This window comes from Zychaea mexicana, assembly GCF_025766255.1.
Source record: "Zychaea mexicana strain RSA 1403 chromosome Unknown BDB00scaffold_52, whole genome shotgun sequence".
NCBI classification, from domain to species: domain Eukaryota; kingdom Fungi; phylum Mucoromycota; class Mucoromycetes; order Mucorales; family Lichtheimiaceae; genus Zychaea; species Zychaea mexicana.
This window is the reverse complement of record NW_026516715.1, coordinates 211098-237834: the sequence shown is the minus strand read 5'-3', so window position 1 is coordinate 237834 and position 26737 is coordinate 211098. Positions and strand designations below refer to the sequence as shown.

Here is a 26737-nt window from a genome sequence, read left to right as displayed (position 1 = left end):
GCCACCACCACCACCTTCTTTTTCTTTTTCTGAACATATGATCAATCTACTACATTACATTTTCTTTTTCTTTAATACCATCCAACTTACAATAAATAATAAAAGCATCTTTCAAAACAACCTCACTTTTGTTAATATGTGGACGCTAACTTGGACTGAGAATCTACACGCCGGTCCGTCACTAATGTCTATACAGTTGATTAAAAATATAACCGATATTACATATACGCTACTTTTGTCAGTCTTTTTACTATTCAACCCCCTATGTTGCAACAGAATGGTAAAGTGTGGTGGTAATAGTTGGAGACAATTACGTCACAGAACCAATTTGGGTGGGGGGTTGGTTATGGAACATTTTGAAAGAAAACGCAGGGTAGATATGATAGAACCTATAATGTGATGTACACGATGTTGATGATGATGATGATATAGTAGTAGTATATACAAGAGCTTCATTACTGCGAAATACAGCAAGACCCCACAGTCCAGAATTTGCTTAGCGTCATCGTGCATGAAAAACGAGATTTGGGAAATAAGGCATGGAAAGCTGCGGCACATGAAAATATATATGTAGTAGTGGAATGCAGCATGACAAAAGGTGAGCCACACAATTGTACCCTGTTCTGTCATAACAGGCCCTCCACGAGACCCCCCAAAGCTAAGGTGCACAACTGCAGGGTGTTGTACACTTTCTTTTTTTACCGCTGTGGCGGAGATCCTGGCCAGTTTTGGCATCGTGTGTGTGTGTGTGCAGCAGCAGCATTATGATGTTATGCAGGCAAGCGCTAATAATCATTTAGCAGCTTTTCTAGGGGCAAAAAAGAGGGGATTGAGTTATAATTTTGGGGTTTCTACTCAAAGAGTGGACGCAGGGTTATTTGTGCTGCTATACCTTATTGAATGCTATCTACGAATCATATAAAACGTGCCTGTTTTATTGTTGTTGTTCGAGTCTGCAAGTCATCACAGACTGAGGAGAAGCAGTAATATTGGATCGAGAGGAGCCAAATCGAGAGTGGATTAATCCAACTGTTTTGGAGATCGCCTACTTACTTGGCTGCAACGACAACAATTTCATCATCAGCATAACCCTTCAATGGCCCCTAACGAAAATCCGATCACTCACCCCTTACCTCCCCCCCCCACCCGGCTTTGTGTTGTGAAGATTATGTAAGAAAGTTCTTTCAAATTTACGTGTTGCCTGGATTTATACCATCCATTTTAGCATTCACGCCCTCTGATTTGCAGTCCTTGAGCAAGGAATGTATAGTAATAGTAATTGTTAAACCGCTTTGGATGTGTTCACGTCCATACCCGACAGTTCTTGACGGTTACTTTTACCTTGTTGAGCTGGGCGATGCTAATGCGTCCGTCCTTGCTCAAGAGTTTGCGATCCATCCTCCTTAATGAATTAGCATTGCAACAAAACATACGCTGAAAAAGAGACGCTTGAAAACAAGTAATGTCAACGACGATACCAGCATTAATAAAAAAAAATGCATCATTTACCTTTTTCTGTAATTATCGCCTGGTTTTATCTACTTAATGGAAAGTTATTGCCGTGATTATTGTAGGGCTTACACAAAGCTTGTATAACAATGAACTGTATAAAATAAGGATACAGCATATAGGGAGCATATACATGCTAATGAGGAAATAATGAAGAAACGGAGTGGAAGCTCATTGTCTATGAAGGCAGTATACGAGAACGTCATTTGCTAGACTTAAAAGAGTAATAAGCGTTTGCGACTAATGATGGCTTATTTTGAGTCCGCTAAACGAGTGCTGTCGCCCGCTTGGCAGGCCACAAATGCATAAAATTATATGAAATAAAAAGCATGTCTGGTAGATAATAGCGAGCAATGTCTTGCCAAGTTTCCACGGGCGTTTCAAGGAGTCCCAAAGCCATTGTTGTGTGCTGCGGCTCCAGTATTTGGAAGGACTGGGAGAAGAAGGTCATGCATGTATCTGCCTTTATCTATGGCTATTTGCCAACGACTAAGTGTTTATTTATTTTTACGATGCTAGGTGGACCGGCAATGAGGAAAATTATTACAACTGATAGGGGTGACAGGTGATTTGAGGAGCCAAAAAGAAAAGAGATGCTGCTTATCTTTTTGGTGGCAGCAAACAACAGCGGTACCAGCATATTACTCCTACTAGCCATCATGTTAAACTGTGCCTGTCATGGGTTCTTTCTTCCAAGCGCGAACATTGATTTTTGAAAGTCAGGCGTGATTACGAAGGCCTCCAGATCCGCGCGTTATCTGGCGTTAACACACTACATACTATACCAATGGATTCATTTGTTCCTGTTCCTTCTTTCGATTCCGAGAAATTGGCCAACTCCACACTTATTCTGGTATACTAAAATCTTTCAACTTTTTATATTTGGAAATATCTATTATCAGTTTGCTGAAATTTAAGAGCATTGGTTACATAGCCCTCGGTTTCCATCGGCAATGTTCCGCAACTGACGTGCGATCTCTTGATTCATACACTTCAACCCGAACGCGTCGGATTTATTGCGAATGAAGCTGTCATGCCTGTTGCAGGCGCTCGAGAAGACAGACCTGGCGCTTCACTGGCTGTTGAAGGTATATAGAGTCCGTAATAATACTTTGATCAAATATAACTTTGACTGACACTATGTTTCCTATAGTATTCCAGACCAAAGACCAACAATGGACCATGGTACAACAGCGAGCACCCACAATCAAAGTAGGTAAGCTCTTTTGTAGACCACAAACAGTTGTAATTATCGAGGAGGATAGCTCATGATTGTATCGTTGTTGGTATAGGGCACGCGACGTCAATATATTCGTGACCTAGTTGCATTTATCCAGAAATACCGGTTTTCTCGAGTCATTGTTTTAACAAGTGCCGACGCAAGTATGCGAACAGATTTGCAGATCACTGGGTAAGAAAAAACGTGTGAGAGAGAGAGAGAGCACACCCAATGGCCATTCAGTTCTATATAAACGATCGCTAACGTTGGACATATATAAATAAACGCTTACAGAATTCCATTCCGATTTCTTGGTTCTCCAGTAAAGGGCGTTTCTGAATTGGAAAGTGAAGAGTTGCTCCATGGTACTGGAATTGGCAAATCACTCTATAAGGCATTAAATGAAGCACAAGTGCCAACTACCATGATTGTCATGTTTGCTCTGGAAGGAGGTACGCCATCTTATTATTCTTTGTCTGTCATGCCCCAGATTTATTTCGATTAAACATGCATTCTCTGTAGATAATGTTTCTGACAGCTTTCATTTGGCTGACGTCTTCAACACAGCAACTGAGATCCGCTCAACAAAAGGTAAGAATCCTTATTATTCATGCAGCGGGCTGTTGCGAAATAGAATCCATCGTTCATGCTTCATAATTGCTGACCTTTTTGTTCTCTCTATCCTAAATAAAAGGACCATGGACACCGCCCAAAAGCTGGGATCATCTCTTTGGCGCACCAGTGAATCAAGACCTGTATCAATAAAAAAACATCAATGAGAATAATAATAATACCAATAAAAAAAAGAGAAACTCTCAATCTTCGCTTGGTTGTTGACCACCACGATGACCCGAGCTATTGCATTATTGTCTGCCGAGTCTCGGTGTAACACAAAAGCTCTAACTTTTTATTGTGCATGAAGAATAACTCCCGCCCGCGCCCTTCTTTGTCTCTTCTTGCAACTTATTATGGACACACATATCGAGCATGTTGTTGCACAAGCTATTGACGAGATTAATGACGAGCTACGCGACATTAGCTTGAAAGTAAGTTCGTGGGAGTTCTTTTTTATTTTGAAATTAAAGGTGGCAAATTCATTCCGTTATAGATTCACGATGACCCGGAAACAAGCAATGAGGAATTCCATGCTCATGCTTTACTTACCGGATACCTGGAGAAGAAGGGGTTTACAGTAACTCGTTCGGTTGCGGGCCTGGATACAGCTTTCTTGGCTGAATATTCCAATAGCTCTCAGGGTCGTAGACTTGGCTTTTGCAGCGAATATGACGCATTACCAGGGTAATACAACATATTAAGAACCTAATGTATGGAAGGAAAGGAGCATTTCATTCATTTTTAACGTATGTGGATACTGGGGGGTGTGGGGGAAAACATGTAATTATAGAGTCGGACACGGTTGTGGTCATAACTTGATTGCTATCAGTGGTGTCGCAAGTGCTGTGGCTATCAAAGCCTTGTTGGAACGTAAATTGATCCAGGGCAAGGTTGTGCTGTTTGGAACGCCGGCGGAAGAGACGACTGAAGGAAAAGTAGTTCTCGTCAAGAACGGCGAATTTCAAAAAAGAGTCGACTTTGCACTGATGTTGTAAGCTTCTTATCAATACTACTACTAGTAGTCATGTTCAGGGAACTCACAATAGTGCTACTGCGAACACTTATAAGACATCCGTATCCTTACGATGTAAATTATTGCAACATGCTTGCACTGGACGGGGCTACTGTTGAATTCTTTGGTAAAGCTACACATGCTGGTATGAAGCCGTGGGATGGCATTAATGCTCTCGATGCATTTATGCAAGCATGGAACAATGTTTCCATGTTGAGACAACAGACATTGACTAGCAACAGGTAAGTTTCATCTGCTGCTACGTTTCTCTCTGAATAAGGGGCGTGTGGGGTTACATACTCAAGCATTCTCTTCCCTTCCGTAGAATTCACGGTATTATTTTGGAAGGCGGCAAGTCGGTGAGGAACTTATTTGAAGTCGATAACCAAAGCAGAAAAATCAGTATTAACATGTGTATCATCCGGTGAAAAATGATATCAGGCCAATGTTATCCCAGGTAAAGTGTAAATTGCACAGTAGTAGTAGCTCTATTTTTGAACACTGAGGGTGTATATTTTTAAAAAAAAAAAAAAGAAAAGAAGACTTATCTATCTCCATTGCCATAATCATATCAGATTACGTATCGGGCAAGTTTATAGCGCGTTCTCTCAAATACGAACAATTGGTTGAGCTCAAACAAAAGTTAGAAAACTGCTTCCAGTCTGCAGCAAATGCAACTGGTTGCAAGCTCAAGATAACGTGGGACCCTAATGGAGCTGTGAAAGGTATACAGATCGTACAGAGATAAAGCGTTATTGCAGCAAGAACAATAAGCACTAGGTTTAAAATAACATTGAAATGAATTCTACTAGATGTGTTTATGAACGATACCCTGACTGATATCTATCGCGAATACATGGAGAAGGAAAATGTTGAATTCTTGCCTCGATCCGAGGAAGAGAAGATTTTGACCGGCAGCACGGATTTCGGCAACGTTACAAGAATTCTACCAGCTACTCATCCCCAGTACGTAACGTATAGACCTACAAACCCAAAAGAGAAACGCTTATATTGATGATGGTAGCTTTTTTTCTCATCTCACCTTGATCATCTAGTTTTGGCATTGGTATCGATGCGCCGATCCACTCTGTAGATTTTATGAAGGCTGCGCGCACAGAAAAAGCTCACGTAAACACCATACGGGCAGCACGATGCGTCGCAAAAGCAGCAGCAAAAGTTTTAGTCGACGACGCTTTGTATGAACAAATGTTGTCTGATTTCAAAAAGGGAAAGAAATAAACGACACTTTGGAATTGGCAATGATGATGATATTTGTGACTCCAAAGAGGCATGTTTATGGAATTTAGAAGAGTATGATAAGCGACACTGACAGCCGTCCACGACACTTTAATTGTGTTGATCAATAAAACTCGGTTCTTAGTTTCAGCGAATAAAGTAATACTTCTTGTCTAGCTTCGTTTATTAAGCAAACTATACCGAAGATGTTTACAGTCTTATGTCCATCGCTCTTCTCTCATTTTGCCAACACTCTTTCCTGAAACTTTTTGCGCACATCCTGTATCATAACACTTATTTAACCAGCTTCATGTTTTTATTTTTGTCAAAATGACGAAGCGCAAAGTGCGCAAACAGCGTATGACCAATGTGTGATTGAGGTTTTGGGTCAGTAAAGTAAAAAAAAAGAAGAAGAGCGGCACTCAAGTTCAACTGTTGCTCCTGGAATAACGCAAATGAACAGCAGGTCAAGCAGCGGCCTTGCGGAAACAGCGCAATGAAACGTACATTGTATGCACTGCACAATTTAGGTCGAAGCAAAAGCTGGAAGCTCATAAAACCGATTATCACTCGTCGTGTGCTAGCTCTGTGAAAGCAAAGGTTTTTTTCCACACACAGTATCTTTAAAGGTGATCCGGAGTGCGATCAACCAACAATGATTCATTTGATTAGAAATAAGCAACTGAAAAAAAAATTAGTCAACGAAAACATTTGGGAATTCTCAACATGGTTATGTATTGGAGGCGCATCGAAAAGAGGTATACAGGACGAGATAAGATAGGAGATATGGGTTGAGAAAAGGAATGAGAAGAGTCAATATGGCACGAAACAGTCAAGAACTGTCTTCACAACCATAGATTTGTTGGCTTTTGCCAAGTATGGTGTCAAGATGGTTGCCAAGGATTCAGCTTCAACATTTCAAAGCAGAGTTGCGATAATGGGTATCATGGTGGCACCATCAGCGCTGTCGAAATGGATCAGAATGTTCGCCAGTATAGATTTGACTTTTCCGTTTGTTGTAGTGTCACTGAAGCATTTTTGCACCGTCTCGCGGCTCAATGTTGGGATGCCATCATTATTGTTGATCAAATTTGGGTACGCAGCTGTCGCAACTGAGCAACATGATTGTGTTCTTCATTATTGGTTTTGCACTCAGTATTTCGGAAAGCGCCAAACCAGCCTCCCAAGAGTTTTTGTCAATCAGTACTTTGCATGCTAGCGAAGAGCGTTGATCCAAAATAAAATTAATAGTGCTGGCGCCACACTCAGGGTTACTCGGCGTATCGATGCCATACTGCTTGTGATCAGCGCATTGAACGTCTTCGTCCCAATAATCAGTTTCGTGACCATTTTGTTGCCCTCAGTATGGGAAAGGAAGGCTGTAACAAATAGAAGACTAACTTGCGTTTTGTTGCAATAGACAGCTTCCGCTCCGTCGGGGTCGGTGCTGCCAACTGGTGGGTATCCGGATTTTAGAAAAAAAGCACGACATGGATTAGAAAGAGTAACTAACCTTTGGATATGATGGATGCTTTACACTTGATAGCCCCAACGGCGCAGCGTGGTGACCATTTGCGCCGCGGTCGGCCGAGGGTCCGTCCGGCCGGAGCCCGGCGAGCAAGGGATGCGGAATCCAGCCGTGCACGCTTCCCTGGAACGCCTTAACGAACGTCCTGGTGATTTTTTAAAATGCGTCCTCTTACTTTAAATCGTAGACTCGTGTTTAATAATTATCTTTCTAAACTAGATGTAGCGGTCGTCGCTCCGGAAACCTGGAGTCCGGCTGTTGGGCGTTCGTGGCCAGGTTGCACAATACGCAGCCTGGCAGGCGTTCCACCGGTGGTTCCCCACGGGCATCCTGGTTGATTACATCCCCGCCGATCTTCAGGGTGTCCGTGAGGAATTACCTCCGGCTGGACCGACCCGGCGAGGATGATCTGTTACATGTAGGGTGACAGCACGGCATCTTTGGTCGCTTCGGCCCACCCCTGGTTGCCTGGCTACGGCGGGAACAACAACAACAACAATAAAATAAACAAGCCTTCGGGTGGATGGTTGGGGCTTGGGAAAATGATGGGGGTGGTTATCACAAAGTTGATTATTGTTTCACGGATGCCGAGAATGCCATAGTTGATGGCCGGCTTAAATCCTGGGTGATCGTCGAGGCTTCGTTGGCTTTGGTTCATCAATGATAATTTTTCGTGTTGTCTCCTTTCCCTTTAATTTTGGTCGTTCTATTGTTGTCGGTCCTTCGGAAGGTCGTTCCGTCTTTTCTTGATCTTCTTGTGTTGTCGAGATGATGGCAGCATTGTCATGCTCTGATCTTGTGCGTGTGGCGGCATATAATGATCTTTTCCGCTGTCCTTGAGAGGGTCTAGATACTTGTTCCATGCTTTCATCAGGCATGACTTTTGGTTGGTGTTGTGGCTGACCAGTCGATTGAATGGTCCTTGAAGAAGATGGTTGTCGGTTCGTTTCCTGGTCTTGAAATTGTACTTGTCGTTCTCGCTTCGCTCTAGGGTCTGGTTTGTCTGCATACACAACTTTATTGATCTTTGCGCCTTAATTCAAGTTTATGCTTCTTCTCTTTTCAGTGTTTTTCAGGCTCAAGGTCTTTTATGTGCAGTGTATAAATCATGTGTGATCTCTTACTCACGACGTTGTAAGTCGTGTTTTGTTTATTCTGGGTTGGTCGTCTTTTCCTTGCGGGTTTGTTAGGTTTCGTCTGTGTATCGCTCCACTAAGTGAGCAAAGTTGCTGTATACGGTGGTTCGATTATTATTGTTCGGTCGTTCTTCCTTCAGCATTCTCGTGGTCCGTTCAATGTCTTGGTTCGATCTTCCATTCGATTTTCCTTGATCATTATCCTTTTGACGATGCGGTCTTCCGTTGTTATTGTTCTGTTGCTGTTAATAGGGTCGCTGGCCGATCCTGGTACGGGCGTTGTTGTCTGCCGTTCCCACTTTGCTGTTTGTTGTAAATTCTTCGTTGGTTGGGTTGATAAGGGTACCGTCTATCTTGGTTTCTGGGTGTATAATTTGGTCGTCGAATATTGTATGTAATTGGCGTCGTTTCCGTTTCTTTGATGCGTTCTAATCACCATACGTGCTGCTGCTGCCGGTGTATATCCCAAGATTAGGTCTTCTTCCAATTCTAGTTGGTTGTATGCTTCACCCCATCACCGCGAGTGTTTGTCTGTTTCTTCTTAAGGACTTATTCTACGACTTAGGTACGTTGTCTCATGAAATTTTGAAGCGTGTACTGTAGCATATCGACTGTTATATGCGTCTCATCCGTTTATTAGATCATGTGTTGCTGTTTGATAGCTTTAAACTGTGCCAGATCCAATTCACTGACCTTGATGGTCATGCACCTCGATAGTGCGATTATATGGTAAAAGTAGCTGATTAAAGAATTGCTGGTTTCCAGAAGTCCAGGGTTATTAGTTCACATCCAGTATATGCCATACCGGCAGAATTTAACATGGGCTTCTATCTGATCCCTTATGCAAGACTACTTATATTAACACAGAAAGTTTACTCAAAGTTCGAAATCGCCTTCGCAAAATAATAAAGAACACATATCTGGCAAACACAAGAAGTATTTTATTTTTCGATATTAAGAACTTTTAAGATATAAAAGCTAAGCTAGTTACCTAGAAATCAATTCAATAAAGAGGTCAGCTTATCTGTATAATGCTCAAAGTAACAGCAGCAACGAGCATGATAATGATAGCGCTGATGATAGTTGCAAGAGAAATAGATCAGAGATCTTGGTGGAAAAATGTCGTCATTATCTCTCAGCAGTAGCAAATAAATCTTCATCATCTGCATTTCTCTTGTTGCCAACATCATCGCCATCCTCATCATCTTCGCTTCCACCGAGAAAAGACAAACGAAAAGGAAAGTGCACACTATATTTACCTTTCTTGGATACGTGACAAGTCAGTAGGAATGAGTGCACAGCACCCGGTAGAGCCGTTATCCTCGCATTGAGCAGAGTTGAATCTGGAAGAGAACACGAAGAACAGAAGATGGTTTAGTTCAACGAGTACTTTCTCTTAAAAACGCACAAAGGTGCTTTTGCTCGGTAAACAATCAGGGAAAAAAAATTTGTTCCATAATAACATATCCCGCATAGTGCACCGGCGAAAGTGCGCAGTGAAATGCCGGTCAAACGCAAATTACAAACATCATTTTGAAATACCAAGAGCATTGCACACAGAGAAAAAGACAAAAACTTACCATACTCAAACCTTGGAAAAGGACGAAGGAAATGAAAGGAAAACAAAACAAACGGGCGCGCAGCCTTGCACTTTATAACAAAAAAAATTTTTTTTTTTTTTTGGAGCGGAGAAAAAGTGCTGATTCCAGCTGTTTCGATGACAACCCAACCCACACACGCGCGGGTCCGTTCATTTGCCTGTCCAGCAGCTGGTGTCAATATTCAAAAACTCGGCTTAGCTATTACCTTTTAATCATTTAAAATTACTTACAGCTCTTGTTCAGGAATCTGTGCTATCACTGGCAAAGAACATATGTCATAAATGGGTCAGTCTAGCTTACCAACCTCCTACAAGTAGCAGTTTGTAGTAGTATAATAGTAGACTATGACGCAGAAACGATAAACAGAGTACATGGATTCGAGTGTAACAGCCAATCCTCATACTCGGCTCCGTAAAGTGCCACAACATGAGCCCGGTATATTTGCCACTTTGTTACTTTGCTATGGTATCAGTTTCTTTCATTTGTCTGGTAATTTATATTTCAATATGTAAAAATACAATTCTACGCGAGTCTAAATACTAGGAGGTGGGGTCCACTAATAGAGAGAGAGAGTTAAAAATAGTACATACCGTGATATGCTATTATTTTCTTATGCTAAGCATCATCATGCTGCTTCGCACATAAAGTATCTTCAGGAACGCAGGTACCACCATCACCATCATCGCATCATATACAGTAAGAACGGTAAATTTTGTCACTTTGAGAAAATTGAATGTCTGTAACCAAAAAATAAATGTCACTTTCCAAAAAAATTAATGGCACTAAGCCAAAAATGATTGTTCCTTTTGTCTAGAGATTTTGTCCTTTTGAAATAAGAGAAATGTCACAATAAGTTAAATCAAATTGACCTAAAAATGATATGTGTTTTTGACTTCAAAACGTTTAGAATGGAGTTTTATTATAACATTGAATGATTTGTCGTTTAGAATGACTGGCAAAGCTGTATAGAATTTCAGCAGGTATGGCATTACATGCCTCAGCAATTCTATCAGACATTTTTTCTTCATTCAATAGTTTGTGGCGTTTCAATTTTCCTTTTAAGATTGTCCAAAACTGTTCAATTGGGTTTAATTCAGGCGAATATGGAGGCAGATACATCAGCTTATAGCCACGACTTTCGATTTTTCTCATCATCGGTTTTGATTTGTGTATAGTACAGTTATCCATCACCAAATAATTCCCTTTTAGATCTTCATTAAGATCCATGATATCAAGCAGAACATTCATGAATTTGATAAAGTGCGCAGTTGTCGTACCTTTTGATATCGATTCTGAACTATCTTGCGCACTGCTCTCGTTATTACCATCAACATACTCTGTAGCTGGTTCTTCTATAATAAACCCATCTACAGTATGTTTTTTGCCCTTTGCTACTTTTCTTTTCTTGCTTGTAGATGCCTTGTTACTTTGAAGCTTCTCCTTTTTTGGTGGTGGCTTCTTTATCGCTACATGAATGACGCTAGATGCATGTATAGCTCCAATGATCGTATGAGATGGGGTCTTTGTTTTAGTTGTCTTCAATATGGCAGGTGTTCCAGTATCTGCTCTGGCCCAATTATTTCTCAAATTTATATGAAATCCAGCTTCGTCGATAAAGACACAGTTTTTTGTAAAGTCTACATCAGAGTCTTTCCATTTCATAAACCATTCATATCTCGTCTCTAAGTTATCAGTAGAGTTTCTAGCTTCGGGTTCAAATGTAGGTTTTTAAATCGTCACAAGCATATTGTTCCTCAAGTGATGATTAAGCTGCGTTTTGGAAATAGAAAAGCCCATAAATTCTTTAGATAGCTCACCGATAATATCTTCAGAATAAAGCTGAGGATCTTTATCAAGTAGTTCTCGAATATATGTCTCGTGTTCAGTTGTGAAAGAGCTTGGACGGCCAACATTATTTTTTGAAAGTTTGTATGGCACTTCATTTGTTTCCTGATAACGTTTCCACCATCTCCGGGCAGTGCGAGGTTCAACACCAAGCTCTTTTGCAAATCGAACTATCCTTCCTCTTTCTTCAGCGCTTTCTAACATTCGATCTATAAACACCTCTCTTGTATTATCGCTATAATCATTATACATATTCTGCTTCAATTTTGGTTTCGTGACGGCTTTTGGCTCTACATCATCGCTTTTCTTAACATTTCTTTCCTCAATAGATTTGCGAGCTTCTAAATATGAGCTCTGTGTGGCTATAGTTTCCAGGACAACGTTAGGGTCTGTGATTTGCGTTAGAACATCCTCCATAGGGTCAAAAACTTTTATCCCTAGATCGTTGTAAACATTCTCCTGCCCATCTTCATAAAAAAGTATTTGCCATAGTTTCGAAATTAAAGTTGTTTAGAATTTAAAATGAAAAAAAGAAGTATTATTTAGGTCAATTTTTAACTTATTAGAGACGGTATTGGCTAACAGAAACTTTTAAATTACTTAAAGAGCAGTCATACTGTGATAAGGTGACAGTGATCAGATGAGAGGATAAAACCTGGTCCAGGAACCTAGATTGTGGAAGTGATACAAGTGCACTAGTTTTCAAAATAATATAAAATTCTATCCTTGCTTAATTTCTCGACTATAATTGAAACTCTCAAAACGCAAAGGAGTTATAACTAATCACTCAAATAAGAACGGGGAAGAGAGGATGTTTTAAGTCAATGGGTAAATTACGATCCCGATACTACAGGTCATACAAAGTCTCGAAAAGTAATTTACCTTGGATCTCACCCTGATCTGAGACAGCTTAATCACGAGAAACCTTCTTTATTTGACTAATAGAAAAGAAAATGTACAGTGCGGTTATCTAAAAATAAATGGCGCTACTGGAAAATGATTGTATGATTGCCATGTGCGTATAATTGAAATGTTTATTAAAGTAAGCAGCTTTATTAGAAGTTTGTCTTGTTATAGCAGTTGATGATTTGGCGCTTGGAGTTTCCTCAGAATTCCTGGAGATCGCTGAAGCGTACATTGTTACATGCTTCAGCAATTCTTTGTGATAGATTCTCTTCAATCATCAACCTGTGGCGCTTCATTTTTCCTTTAAAAAGAGCGCAAAACTGCTCAATTGGGTTTAGCTCTGGCGAGTAAGGAAATAAGTACATTACTCTATAACCTCTACTCTCAATTTTTCTTATCATTGGATGAGACTTATGAATAGTACAGTTATTATTCATTACAAGATAACTACCCATATGACTCTCATCCATGTCCATGATATCCAGAAGCTCATTCATAAATTTCACAAAATGGGTAGTAGTTGTACCCTTTGCTCCTAGCTTGTTGTTTTCGACAGTGGTCCTCTCCTCAACATCAACGTACTCTATGGTAGGCTCTTTGCTCTTTGCCTCCTGCCAGCTTTCTTTTTTTTTAGGTTTAGCCGTCTTCGATGTTTGAGTTTTTGGGCCTCTTTGCTTTTTAGGTGGTGGTTTTTTAATAAAAACATGGATAACACTACTACAGTGTATAGCACCGATAATAGGGTGGGAGGAAGAACGAGTCTTTTCATTCTCTACTTGGTAGGTGTTCCTGCAGCCGACCTAGCCCAATTGTTTCTCATATTGATGTTAAATCCAGCCTGTTCAATAAAGACGCAGTTCTTAGTATAATCCAGATCTGAGTCTTTCCACTTCATGAACCACTCGTAATAATCTTTTATATATAAATGTCATAACTAACGTCTCTTCTAATAATAACCTGTTCAGTTCCTATACAAGTTAGCTACTCTCATACAGGTAATTACTACAAACGGATGATCGTTCTTATGTTCCATCTTTTATTTGTTTATATCAATTTATTACAATTAGCGTTCTGCTTATTGTTATATAACTAATTGAATAGTATTAACTTGTGCAACAACTTTTATAGAATTGATTTTAATACTGGACAATTCATTATACGAAGCTTTCTTGTTTCTTTTATTATAGTGAACATTTATTACTTTTATAAGTTTGAACTATCCTCAAATACAACAAATTCCATTAAAACCAACAGTACAGAAGAATCAGGTAAGTAAAAGCCAGAAAACAATAAGCCTTTTTTATTATAAGTCATAGAAGATCGGAAAAAAAACTATTGCTCAAAACGCAAGGCACAAGTTCTACCTTTGTTCTTGCTGCTATTAATGAGATTGTAGAAACATGGATGTGTAGGACGAGAGTTGCTAATCATTACATCAATTTCCGAAGCAGGTACGGATTTGCACAATCACCAAAATGATTCGGATACTTGAGCCAAAGATCGAAGATTTTTCAAGGATATAAATGATGAGAGTTCTTCCAATGAACGCAGGAATAATACTTTTGCGATTTCATACATGGTGTAGATGCCATCGTGACGTAATCGCATCAAATAGAAGACAATGGTAAATCCGTGAATCTGAAAAGCTAAACATGCATTCCAATGGTGGGTATCGATGGCTTCTTTGCAAAAGATTCCTAAGCGCAGGAGATCATGGCATAGATCATTGTTGTTTGTAGTGGGCTATGCCACTTTTGCTTCACCAAAGCCCAGGCTTGGCCCATACGACAGTTGGGTGAGTTTTGTCAGGGTTGCATCTGGTCTTTTATCACCACTGGCATCCGATTCGATATCGGTCAAAGTAGTACTACGTAGCCAGCGATGTCGTTTATTGAATGGCTGAACTAGACAACAATCAAATTACTAGATCATAAAAAGTGAAAAGGTTAGTACGAAATATATACGCAGCTCATGATGTTTTCGACTTCCTCGCAAGGGTCTGGTAATCATCTACACAGGATGATATTGCTTGTTTGTCCGTCTAGATGTGAAGGTTTTTTTACACGAGGCAATCGGAAACCTATTCCAATGCTTATATAATAGGCCAAGGAGACAAAACAACGTCTCTGCCATTACTTAAGACAAAGGGACAGTAGAATGGCCGTTCAGATGGTTCGTAAACCACCCTACTAAGCACAAACATTCCGAAACAAAAGTGAACCCATTCCAATGCTTATATTATAGTCCAAAGGGACAAAACAACGTCCCAATGCTACCGTTTAAGACAAAGGAACAGTAGAATGGTCGTTCAGATGATTCATAAACCAGCTTACTGAACACAAACATCTCTTTTGTTGCTCAACTGTGAAAACAAAATTCCCATTATTGCTTTTTAAGATACATTTCTCAGCTGGTTGCGTCATCATTCCAATTTTTCAGTGTTCCAACTTCCTGCTTTGTTACCTTGTTTTCTTACCATTTATTTAAAGTTGACGAAGTTCTTGATGTCACAAAAGCGACCGGCCAACAAAAGTGATAGCGAATCTGCCCACAAAAAGCAAATGGCTGTAGAATGAACCAGAAAGTCAACAATCCTCAACACATCACCTATTGCATCGAAAATAAGGCCACCCTCACTTTTCCTGCTTTTTGTGAGAAATTCGATTTGTTCAAAAGGGACTACGCTTATTCCTGGTATAAAAACATTATATCCAAGTATATACCGGATGATTGCGATAGGCAGACAAAGGAATTCAATTTATGGAAAAGTTCCTTCGCAAGCAAACAGTTTTGGTTACAGAAACCACGATTGGTGACGGATCTTGACGCACATCTCAGCAGTGCCGAATACGTGCAAAAAGTTATTCAACAAGAAATTCAAGTCTTGCCTGATGTCAATTGCTCGACATCCGTTCGCGTTTCCAGCCATGATACAACTCATCGCTCGACGTCACCATCAATCGATGATAACACCACTTCTATTACCTCGAATTCTGATAATCAAGAAACTAATGACTGGCAAGAGTCTGCGAATACGCCTGTACTGGCAGATTCCGTTTTAAACTCTAACTGCTTCGTTGCCACTGATAATGAGAATTCCACCGATGACTCGTCGGCTTCTGCGGATATGACAAGACATAATGACGCTGATCTCCTAGATCTGCCTGGACATCAGACATCATCGACACTGCTTTCTCATGCAAATGCTTCAGCTGGATGGATGTTCAAAAGCACAAACATCTCTACATTATTCATGATTTCAACAAAAGGTAGTTGACATCACAGCATCTGCTTTGCTTCATATGGAAACATCGATCCATGAAGCACTCGCTTTATCTCATGTATTGCTCTTAGCACCTCAACAACATAGTCAACTCATGATTGATGTTTTCACTGAAGAAATCTTGGATGCTCTGACCGAAAATCTTATGCATGAATCATTGAAACTGAAACTCGATACTGGCGACGTTATCTGCAGAAAAGTATTTCGGATTATTGATTCGGTACAAATGCATCGACTGGATAATGATGAAGCCAATGTACAATTATTACAGCTTTGTGGACATGTAGATATACACACTGCTTGCATGATCCGTGGTATTGCCAAAGCGATGGGTGAGTTATCATTACAGGCTATAAAGAACAAACAATCAATTAGCGAATATGAATTAACAACCACCTATTTTCATCCAATCTTGTCATGTATCTTATCCAGTCCTGAAAAGCGTGTTTTATTACGATGGACCAATATCGAATCGGATGCCAGTGGTGATAAAAGACCAAATGCAACCCTGACAAAACTCACCCAAATCTCGTATTGGCCAAGCCTGGGCTTTGGTGAAGCAAAAGTGGCACAGCCCACTACAAACAACAATGATCTATGCCATAATCTCCTGCACTTAGGAATCTTTTGCAAAGAAGCCATCGATACCTACCATTGGAATGCATGTTTAGCTTTTCAGATTCATGGATTTACCATTGAGAATTAATCCTTATCCTTATGTTTAATAACAAAATTATGAAACCTACTACATTTAATAATTTAAATATAATTATTAGAAACATTATAATAATAATCTACATATAACATATACAACAATAATTAATTCAATACTTAATGTTTTTGGTATTAAAATAATCTTTTAATAGTTATTTTTCATTGAAATCTTTCTCATTTACCCAGGAATTATCTGTTTCATCATAATCTTTCGACTTAACAAGAAATTCATATTCATTATTTTTACTTAATCTATGTTCTATAACTGTTTCAATTTCATAAAAATTATTATTTTTGTTAATTTCTCTAATTAAATTTAAATTAATTTTCTCTCACTTTTATTTTTCTTTCTTTTTTTTCTATTAATATTTTTATATTCAGGGAAATCTATATCTTCATTATTATCAATTATATGACTATTAGATTCTTCATTATTATTATTATCATCAATAATCATATTATCACTTTCTAATGATAAATCTGATAAATCTTTTTGTAATTCACTCATTATTTTAATTTTTTCCATTTGCTTTATCTCATTATTTAAAACTATATCTATTTTTTTTCATCAGTAGGAAATTCAAAGTTTTTTTCAGCCCATAGTTTATGGTATTCTTGTGTAATTATATTGAATGTATCTGTAAATAATTGTATATTTTTAAGTAAAAATGCTACTTTTATTTATAAGTTAATATATTTATAATCATCTGTTTTTAATATAGAGTTATTATTAGAAAATCGTTTAAATTTATTTCCTAATTCACAAATTGGTTTTCTATAGCTGACCGAAAACTTCCAAATACATCTTTAAAATGTTTTTCTTGTATATTCAATTCTTCATTAGGATCTTTTCTAATAGGATAAAAGAAATTATTATCACTTAATGAAATACGTTTCTTTTTATATAAGTCTTCAAACTGTTTAATAAATAATGTGTAACCACCATTAATAGCTAAAACATCTCTTTTATCTATTTTTGTATATAATCTCATGTTTAAAAACATACCACCATCACTACTAACTCCACATAGTTAACTATCAGAAACTGCAATTATAAAATTATAAATATCTATTAATAATTGTGCTCTTAAACCTGATGTTTTTAATTTATATGACCATCGCTTTTGTGTAGAAATGTCAGGCTTATCATATTCAATAGTACTATTATGACCAACTAATAGTAATGTTATATTTTTAAAATTTTTAGGGTTTTTTATTAATGTAGAATAAATTCTTATTTTAATATTAGAAAACATATTTTTAGACATATATCTACATATTTATTCAAACTATCATAATTTGTTATCCAAAATTCTTTATAAAATTTATAGAATGATGTATATGGTATATTTCGTTTCATATCTTTAGATGTAATACCTGATACAAGATGATATATTAAATATAACCCTTTTTCAATTTCAAAATATAGTGAAGGATAATCCTTATGTGTATATAATTTAGTTAAAAAGAAAAATACAGAAGTATATCCTAACTTTTGTAATAATTCTTTTTTAACTTCATCTATTTCTTTAATATATTTCAATTCTGTTCGATGCTTATAATTATTTTGTTTTTTCTTCCAATTTTCATTTATAAATCCCCATTCATTTATAATTAATTTATCTATCTCTTCCTGTAATAATGTTTTATATTTTAAAACTTCTTCTTTATTTAGTGAGCTATTATATTCATCAAATACCATTTTGAAAATTTATAATAAAAACTGTTCTTTTAACTTATTTACAAAGCAATCAGGAAAAAGTTATAACCTTAGGCCAAAACCAAAATTAAATATCTATATAATTACTATTTATCTTATATTTTGATATCTAAATCATATAATATAGTAAAATTCAATTTTATAAAAAAAAGTATGTAGAATTATTTTATAAGATAAAAATTAGGTCATTATAGTACTGATAATTATATATAATTAAAATAAGTATAAAGTTATTTTGAATTTTTCAAAGACAAAAAATATTATTTTTTTATTGAAATTCAAGAACCTTTCTCTAAGAGAAAGAACCACAAAGAGTCGTGGTGCAAGTTTTTTTACAACTTACACCTTATAAACTATCAACCGCTTTGATTTATATTCACAATAAATAAATAGAATTGTTCCTCCATGGTAACAAATGTAAATAGGTTTTATATATTAAATTGATATTCATCCTAAAAAAATTTCAAAATCTGAAAATTATATATATTTATAAAAAATTATTATTAAGTCATTGATAAATATTAAACAATTAAATGTGATATATTTAATAGTTCAAGTTTAATCCCCATTGAACACTGTTCATGAGGCACTTGTAGGCAAGTGTTTAGAATAACTACTATTATTCTAGGGTTTCGACTACCGTCTCAATGACCAGCTACCCACGTCATCGAAAATCAAAGATTTTCTCTGACCACCCCTAATTATATTGATTATTATATATTCTTTTAAAAATAAAACTTAATGACTAAATATATAAAATAAATAAAAAATACAAAAATCAATAAAGTATTAAACAGCCTTCTATATATTCAGCTAGGCTTCCACCCTAAAGGGACCCTCCTCAGCTTCACAAATATCTTTAAAATAATTATCTTTTAAAAGTTTTATCCGGAGAATGAATTATATTAATAATATTTGTTATAAATAACAAAATTATATATAATTCTATTCTGTAAAAAAAGTATCAAAATTTTTAAAAAAATTTCTTTACAGAACAAAGGACCTAAAGTTCCTTTAGTGTAAAAAATGTATCAAATTTTGTTCCAAAATTCTCTACTAGAACACTGTTCATGAGGCACTTGTAGGCAAGTGTTTAGAATAACTACTATTATTCTAGGGTTTCGACTACCGTCTCAATGACCAGCTACCCACGTCATCGAAAATCAAAGATTTTCTCTGACCACCCCTAATTATATTGATCATTATATATTCTTTAAAAATAAAACTTAATAACTAAATATATAAAATAAAAAAAAATACAAAAATCAATAAAGTATTAAACAGCCTTCATTGTCTTCTATTTGATGCGATTACGTCACGATGGCATCTACACCATGTATGAAATCGCAAAAGTATTATTCCTGCGTTCATTGGAAGAACTCTCATCATTTATATCCTTGAAAAATCTTCGATCTTTGGCTCAAGTATCCGAATCATTTTGGTGATTGTGCAAATCCGTACCTGCTTCGGAAATTGATGTAATGATTAGCAACTCTCGTCCTACACATCCATGTTTCTACAATCTCATTAATAGCAGCAAGAACAAAGGTAGAACTTGTGCCTTGCGTTTTGAGCAATAGTTTTTTTTCCGATCTTCTATGACTTATAATAAAAAAGGCTTATTGTTTTCTGGCTTTTACTTACCTGATTCTTCTGTACTGTTGGTTTTAATGGAATTTGTTGTATTTAAGGATAGTTCAAACTTATAAAAGTAATAAATGTTCACTATAATAAAAGAAACAAGAAAGCTTCGTATAATGAATTGTCCAGTATTAAAATCAATTCTATAAAAGTTGTTGCACAAGTTAATACTATTCAATTAGTTATATAACAATAAGCAGAACGCTAATTGTAATAAATTGATATAAACAAATAAAAGATGGAACATAAGAACGATCATCCGTTTGTAGTAATTACCTGTATGAGAGTAGCTAACTTGTATAGGAACTGAACAGGTTATTATTAGAAGAGACGTTAGTTATGACATTTATATATAAAAGATTATTACGAGTGGTTCATGAAGTGGAAAGACTCAGATCTGGATTATACTAAGAACTGCGTCTTTATTGAACAGGCTGGATTTAACATCAATATGAGAAACAATTGGGCTAGGTCGGCTGCAGGAACACCTACCAAGTAGAGAATGAAAAGACTCGTTCTTCCTCCCACCCTATTATCGGTGCTATACACTGTAGTAGTGTTATCCATGTTTTTATTAAAAAACCACCACCTAAAAAGCAAAGAGGCCCAAAAACTCAAACATCGAAGACGGCTAAACCTAAAAAAAAAGAAAGCTGGCAGGAGGCAAAGAGCAAAGAGCCTACCATAGACGTTGATGTTGAGGAGAGGACCACTGTCGAAAACAACAAGCTAGGAGCAAAGGGTACAACTACTACCCATTTTGTGAAATTTATGAATGAGCTTCTGGATATCATGGACATGGATGAGAGTCATATGGGTAGTTATCTTGTAATGAATAATAACTGTACTATTCATAAGTCTCATCCAATGATAAGAAAAATTGAGAGTAGAGGTTATAGAGTAATGTACTTATTTCCTTACTCGCCAGAGCTAAACCTAATTGAGCAGTTTTGCGCTCTTTTCAAAGGAAAAATGAAGCGCCACAGGTTGATGATCTATCACAAAGAATTGCTGAAGCATGTAACAATGTACGCTTCAGCGATCTCCAGGAATTCTGAGGAAAACTCCAAAGCGCCAAATCATCAACTGCTATAACAAGACAAACTTCTAATAAAGCTGCTTACTTTAATAAACATTTCAATTATACGCACATGGCAATCATACAATCATTTTCCAGTAGCGCCATTTATTTTTAGATAACCGCACTGTACATTTTCTTTTCTATTAGTCAAATAAAGAAGGTTTCTCGTGATTAAGCTGTCTCAGATCAGGGTGAGATCCAAGGTAAATTACTTTTCGAGACTTTGTATGACCTGTAGTATCGGGATCGTAATTTACCCATTGACTTAAAACATCCTCTCTTCCCCGTTCTTATTTGAGTGATTAGTTATAACTCCTTTGCGTTTTGAGAGTTTCAATTATAGTCGAGAAATTAAGCAAGGATAGAATTTTATATTATTTTGAAAACTAGTGCACTTGTATCACTTCCACAATCTAGGTTCCTGGACCAGGTTTTATCCTCTCATCTGATCACTGTCACCTTATCACAGTATGACTGCTCTTTAAGTAATTTAAAAGTTTCTGTTAGCCAATACCGTCTCTAATAAGTTAAAAATTGACCCAAATAATACTTCTTTTTTTCATTTTAAATTCTAAACAACTTTAATTTCGAAACTATGGCAAATACTTTTTTATGAAGATGGGCAGGAGAATGTTTACAACGATCTAGGGATAAAAGTTTTTGACCCTATGGAGGATGTTCTAACGCAAATCACAGACCCTAACGTTGTCCTGGAAACTATAGCCACACAGAGCTCATATTTAGAAGCTCGCAAATCTATTGAGGAAAGAAATGTTAAGAAAAGCGATGATGTAGAGCCAAAAGCCGTCACGAAACCAAAATTGAAGCAGAATATGTATAATGATTATAGCGATAATACAAGAGAGGTGTTTATAGATCGAATGTTAGAAAGCGCTGAAGAAAGAGGAAGGATAGTTCGATTTGCAAAAGAGCTTGGTGTTGAACCTCGCACTGCCCGGAGATGGTGGAAACGTTATCAGGAAACAAATGAAGTGCCATACAAACTTTCAAAAAATAATGTTGGCCGTCCAAGCTCTTTCACAACTGAACACGAGACATATATTCGAGAACTACTTGATAAAGATCCTCAGCTTTATTCTGAAGATATTATCGGTGAGCTATCTAAAGAATTTATGGGCTTTTCTATTTCCAAAACGCAGCTTAATCATCACTTGAGGAACAATATGCTTGTGACGATTAAAAAACCTACATTTGAACCCGAAGCTAGAAACTCTACTGATAACTTAGAGACGAGATATGAATGGTTTAGAAATGGAAAGACTCTGATGTAGACTTTACAAAAACTGTGTCTTTATCGACGAAGCTGGATTTCATATAAATTTGAGAAATAATTGGGCCAGAGCAGATACTGGAACACCTGCCATATTGAAGACAACTAAAACAAAGACCCCATCTCATACGATCATTGGAGCTATACATGCATCTAGCGTCATTCATGTAGCGATAAAAAAGCCACCACCAAAAAAGGAGAAGCTTCAAAGTAACAAGGCATCTACAAGCAAGAAAAGAAAAGTAGCAAAGGGCAAAAAACATACTGTAGATGGGTTTATTATAGAAGAACCAGCTACAGAGTATGTTGATGGTAATAACGAGAGCAGTGCGCAAGATAGTTCAGAATCGATATCAAAAGGTACGACAACTGCGCACTTTATCAAATTCATGAATGTTCTGCTTGATATCATGGATCTTAATGAAGATCTAAAAGGGAATTATTTGGTGATGGATAACTGTACTATACACAAATCAAAACCGATGATGAGAAAAATCGAAAGTCGTGGCTATAAGCTGATGTATCTGCCTCCATATTCGCCTGAATTAAACCCAATTGAACAGTTTTGGACAATCTTAAAAGGAAAATTGAAACGCCACAAACTATTGAATGAAGAAAAAATGTCTGATAGAATTGCTGAGGCATGTAATGCCATACCTGCTGAAATTCTATACAGCTTTGCCAGTCATTCTAAACGACAAATCATTCAATGTTATAATAAAACTCCATTCTAAACGTTTTGAAGTCAAAAACACATATCATTTTTAGGTCAATTTGATTTAACTTATTGTGACATTTCTCTTATTTCAAAAGGACAAAATCTCTAGACAAAAGGAACAATCATTTTTGGCTTAGTGCCATTAATTTTTTTGGAAAGTGACATTTATTTTTTGGTTACAGACATTCAATTTTCTCAAAGTGACAAAATTTACCGTTCTTACTGTATCATTAGGCGGCAGGTAACATGCATTTGTACTACTCTCGCTCTTTCCAAATAATGGTCAATGTTTACTATACCACTAAACCCGGATTTGCCAAATAGATCTACCAAGTACAATGACGGTGAATCATCCGCGCCCCTTTTCTTGTGTTGCAAGTATATCACATGAATGATGATGATGACAGTTGATTCTTCTATTGGACCAGACTAAGCGTCTTTCATCATGACAATCTTCCCCGAAAGCAGACATTGATAATTTGTTGATATATTCAATAAGCAGTATTCTTGATATGAAGCCAAAACACTACATAATGATGATGGTGGGATAGTAGTACGCAATATAACTAGAGCAAAATGACTCTCATATACCCACTGATGATGAGGAGAAGAGGGATCGGCATGTTAAAAAATGAGTTCCCTCTTCTTCTGATATGCCAAGACCAGTGTTCTTAAAAGAAAAGCTTGTAAGACAAGTGATTAGTGGCAATGAGGAGGAGAGGGAGAAGAATATCTCCAACACAGTTAGTCCTGTTGCTGCTCATCTATTATCAGAAACTATAAAGCGACATTCTGTATGTAATAAGTCAATTCCTTCTTCTTACACTTTACATGTACGTTCTAATTCCAGGGCAGCCTGTTTGGCAATAGAAAGTATGGGTTACTGGTTGTTTCTTTTTAAATCTCTCTTTTCTTCGTATTGTACATCATCACGCCCCCTCTTCTCCTCAAACCTCCCCTCACCCCCAAACTTTGACCATACACATACACACATATGACCAGCTGCTGCTGATCAATGTGTTATTCAGAGAGGAAACTTCCGAACTAGGAAAGTGGACCGGGATCTCTTTTTATAACTCAAAAAATGATTAGATAAAAAGGCAAAAAGGGAGCCACGGGGAGGAAAGAAGGAGGATGAGGATTCGTGGACACAGTGGAGTAAAACAGGAAGGAAAGAGAGAGAGAGACACCTGAGTTAGTAGCACAGTATGCATATTACTACTGTATCATGTTAGGGGTCTTCGTTCAACATGTAGAGTCGTATCGTATGGCCGAAGTCGCTGAATTGATCCTGCATCCCCTCTCCAGCGAAACACAGAAGAGGCGTGCAGACCTAGTAGCTTAGGGCTGCATGAACGGAGGCCAATTGGAGCTGTTGTGGCGAGCCTTTCGGCTGCTCTAGCTGTTCTCTTTTATCCACTACTGTGCGTGTGTGCGTGTGTGCGTGTGTATGTATGCGTGTATATTTTTTTGTGAATTGTGCCCGCCCCTGATTAAAATACATCAGACTTGCTGCTCCTTTCTTGCTTTTCTTCTTTTCCCTCTCTCTTTTTCTTTCTCTTCTTCCTTCCCTGCTCCTTCCCTTTGAAGAAAATAAATAAGCGAACGCCATTCCTGACTCGTTGACCCAGCCAGCACACCAGTATAAATTATCCTATATATTTCTCACGCAGATCCGCTGGCAACGATTCGAATCGCTCCACCAACGACAGCAATGCCCTCACAAGATCAATTCGTCCAACCCTCACGCACCTCAATCAAGCGTTTAATACGGTGCTTTAAACGCACTTCGTTCACCTCTTTAACCTCCAGAACTACGATGGCAACGGCAAGCCGACCGAACTCACCGTTGTCGGCGAACGAAGAAGCGGAGCCGACAAACCGACGACCGTATACTTTACCGACAATGTCCTCCTCGTCCGCTTGCAGGAGCCGTAGCGACAGCTACGTCAGCACACAAAGCACTGCCACCAAAATCCTTATCGACGAAGGTTTCCACCAGTCTCAGCAAAAGTTGTCCCTTCTTTCTCGAGCCAGCTCTGCACTAGAAGACAGCGAATGCAGAATAGGTAAGCAGAAGAAAGGAGCTGTTGTTGTTGTTGTCGTCGTCGTAGTATGTGGTTAGAAGCAATACACATATGCTGGCTTTTTCTCTTCTCTATTTTTTCTCCGCCGGATTGCGTCCATGCTAAAAAAGAAGAGGCTTTACTGCTCCGTCCTCTCTCACTCTACATTAGATTATCTTGGACAACTGCCTGTGGAGATAGCACAACACATCCTATGCCATTGCGACCATGAAACGCTCCTCACCCTCAGCCAGGTCTCGTCTTACTGGCATTGGCTCACACAAGATAGCGCATTGTGGCGTAATCTATACATGACCCATCCACACTGGGGTACACGCGTACGACGGAAGCGACGGGTACCTGCCGATGTTGATTATCGATACCTCTATCAGCAACGCTTCCTGCTCGATCGGCGATGGCAGCAAGGTGACAAGCAAGACCGCACTCTCGTTGGCCATGCAGACAGCATCTACTGCGTGCAGTTCGACAAGGATATGATTGTCACTGGCAGTCGTGACCGCACCATCAAATGCTGGGACATGCAGGGCAAGTGCATCCGCACGTTGACAGGCCACTATGCTAGTGTTCTCTGTCTTCAATACGACGACGCCATTATGGTTTCCGGCTCATCCGACCATACCATCCTCATGTGGAATATGCGCACCTTCGAGACGATCCGACGGATGCGCGGACATGCTTCAGGGGTTCTGGATGTTGGGTTCGATGACGAGATTATAGCAAGCTGTTCAAAAGATGCAACAATCCGGATATGGGGCCGTGAGGATGGGGAGCTGCGTCGTACATTGCATGGACACCGTGGACCCGTGAATGCCATCCAGTTCCGTGGCTCGCGGCTCGTGTCGGCGTCCGGTGATGCTGTCATTAAACTATGGGATATCCAGACCGGACAATGTCTACGCGACTTTGTTGGACATTCACGTGGACTCGCTTGCATTCGCTTCGATGGTCGGAGGATTGTCAGCGGCAGCAACGATAACAAAATCAAGGTGTGGGATGCAGGTAATTATTGCTGCAATAAGCTTTTCTTTTTTTAACCGGAACCTCCTATGCTTCTTCTTTGATGCTCGATAATTAAAAAAAAAGTATTATCCTTCTGCTTTACTCCCTGATAGAAACGGGTGAATGCACCTTAACATGTACCGGTAAGTAGAATACGTGTCAATTAGGGCTGCATCTGAAAAGGAGTAGCAGGAGATAAGTTCTTTATTTCTGATCGTCCCCTTCCCTTTTTTTCTTTTCCGTGTTCTGATTTTAGGGCATACGGGGCTAGTACGGGCACTGCATTTCGACCAGGATAAGATCGTCAGCGGTAGCTACGACCAAAGTATCCGTGTATGGGATATTCGCACTGGAAAGATGCTGCATAACTTTCAATCATGCCACTCTAGCTGGGTCTTTGATGTCATGTTTGATGAAACTAAGATTATTAGGTGAGTTGGGAGACCATCGTTCGTGTAAGCAAAACAGCGCAATGCTAACGTGGTTGGTTATTACGCTCCTATAGCACAAGCCAGGATCAACGAATCCTCATTATGGATTTCGCTCATGACATGGATACCACGCACCTTGTTTAAACATTAAGAAGATCATTTTCC

At 38.2% G+C, this 26737-nt stretch overlaps 7 protein-coding genes across 7 annotated transcripts; 5 read left to right on the top strand and 2 right to left on the bottom strand.

Annotated features, from left to right (window-relative positions):
• Nucleotides 1-2044: 2044 nt before the first annotated feature.
• Nucleotides 2045-3650, top strand: BDB00DRAFT_830716 (PAC2 family-domain-containing protein). Its single transcript, XM_053124059.1, has 7 exons — nucleotides 2045-2362; nucleotides 2444-2597; nucleotides 2663-2721; nucleotides 2802-2920; nucleotides 3023-3180; nucleotides 3251-3319; nucleotides 3423-3650. The coding sequence occupies exons 1-7, from the start codon at nucleotides 2297-2299 to the stop codon at nucleotides 3491-3493; spliced, it is 696 nt and encodes a 231-aa protein (XP_052978271.1). The 5' UTR covers nucleotides 2045-2296; the 3' UTR covers nucleotides 3494-3650.
• Nucleotides 3651-3663: 13 nt separating this feature from the next.
• BDB00DRAFT_465354 (uncharacterized protein) lies at nucleotides 3664-5740 on the top strand. The gene is made up of 9 exons (XM_053117478.1): nucleotides 3664-3774; nucleotides 3837-4027; nucleotides 4134-4334; nucleotides 4412-4597; nucleotides 4681-4714; nucleotides 4797-4812; nucleotides 4931-5080; nucleotides 5168-5321; nucleotides 5411-5740. Exons 1-9 carry the CDS (start codon nucleotides 3697-3699, stop codon nucleotides 5592-5594), a joined length of 1194 nt encoding a protein of 397 aa, XP_052978270.1. The 5' UTR covers nucleotides 3664-3696; the 3' UTR covers nucleotides 5595-5740.
• A 5961-nt stretch (nucleotides 5741-11701) lies between these two features.
• BDB00DRAFT_747275 (uncharacterized protein) lies at nucleotides 11702-11905 on the bottom strand (the record flags this gene model as incomplete). The annotated part of the gene is made up of 1 exon (XM_053118560.1): nucleotides 11702-11905. A coding segment is annotated over one exon (204 nt), but the record flags the coding sequence as incomplete, so codon positions are not given.
• A 66-nt stretch (nucleotides 11906-11971) lies between these two features.
• On the bottom strand, nucleotides 11972-12181 carry BDB00DRAFT_748784 (uncharacterized protein; the record flags this gene model as incomplete). Its single annotated transcript, XM_053118579.1, has 1 exon — nucleotides 11972-12181. A coding segment is annotated over one exon (210 nt), but the record flags the coding sequence as incomplete, so codon positions are not given.
• Nucleotides 12182-15179: 2998 nt separating this feature from the next.
• On the top strand, nucleotides 15180-16596 carry BDB00DRAFT_873840 (uncharacterized protein; the record flags this gene model as incomplete). Its single annotated transcript, XM_053127147.1, has 2 exons — nucleotides 15180-15876; nucleotides 15962-16596. 2 exons carry the CDS (start codon nucleotides 15180-15182, stop codon nucleotides 16594-16596), a joined length of 1332 nt encoding a protein of 443 aa, XP_052978267.1.
• Nucleotides 16597-21651: 5055 nt separating this feature from the next.
• BDB00DRAFT_766242 (uncharacterized protein) lies at nucleotides 21652-22338 on the top strand (the record flags this gene model as incomplete). Its single annotated transcript, XM_053119578.1, has 1 exon — nucleotides 21652-22338. A coding segment is annotated over one exon (687 nt), but the record flags the coding sequence as incomplete, so codon positions are not given.
• Nucleotides 22339-25240: 2902 nt separating this feature from the next.
• Nucleotides 25241-26716, top strand: BDB00DRAFT_766219 (WD40-repeat-containing domain protein; the record flags this gene model as incomplete). Its single annotated transcript, XM_053119575.1, has 4 exons — nucleotides 25241-26141; nucleotides 26255-26284; nucleotides 26398-26572; nucleotides 26647-26716. 4 exons carry the CDS (start codon nucleotides 25241-25243, stop codon nucleotides 26714-26716), a joined length of 1176 nt encoding a protein of 391 aa, XP_052978265.1.
• Nucleotides 26717-26737: the final 21 nt, after the last annotated feature.

Excerpts from the sequence above, each read along its gene's own strand:
- BDB00DRAFT_830716 (XM_053124059.1), top strand. The coding sequence starts at position 2,297 with ATGGATTCATTTGTTCCTGTTCCTTCTTTCGATTCCGAGAAATTGGCC. Across the intron at positions 2,598-2,662 it reads CGCTTCACTGGCTGTTGAAG|TATTCCAGACCAAAGACCAA; the intron begins GTATATAGAGTC and ends TGTTTCCTATAG. Across the intron at positions 2,921-3,022 it reads ACAGATTTGCAGATCACTGG|AATTCCATTCCGATTTCTTG; the intron begins GTAAGAAAAAAC and ends AAACGCTTACAG.
- BDB00DRAFT_465354 (XM_053117478.1), top strand. The coding sequence starts at position 3,697 with ATGGACACACATATCGAGCATGTTGTTGCACAAGCTATTGACGAGATT. Across the intron at positions 4,598-4,680 it reads CAGACATTGACTAGCAACAG|AATTCACGGTATTATTTTGG; the intron begins GTAAGTTTCATC and ends TCCCTTCCGTAG. Across the intron at positions 5,081-5,167 it reads CCCTAATGGAGCTGTGAAAG|ATGTGTTTATGAACGATACC; the intron begins GTATACAGATCG and ends GAATTCTACTAG.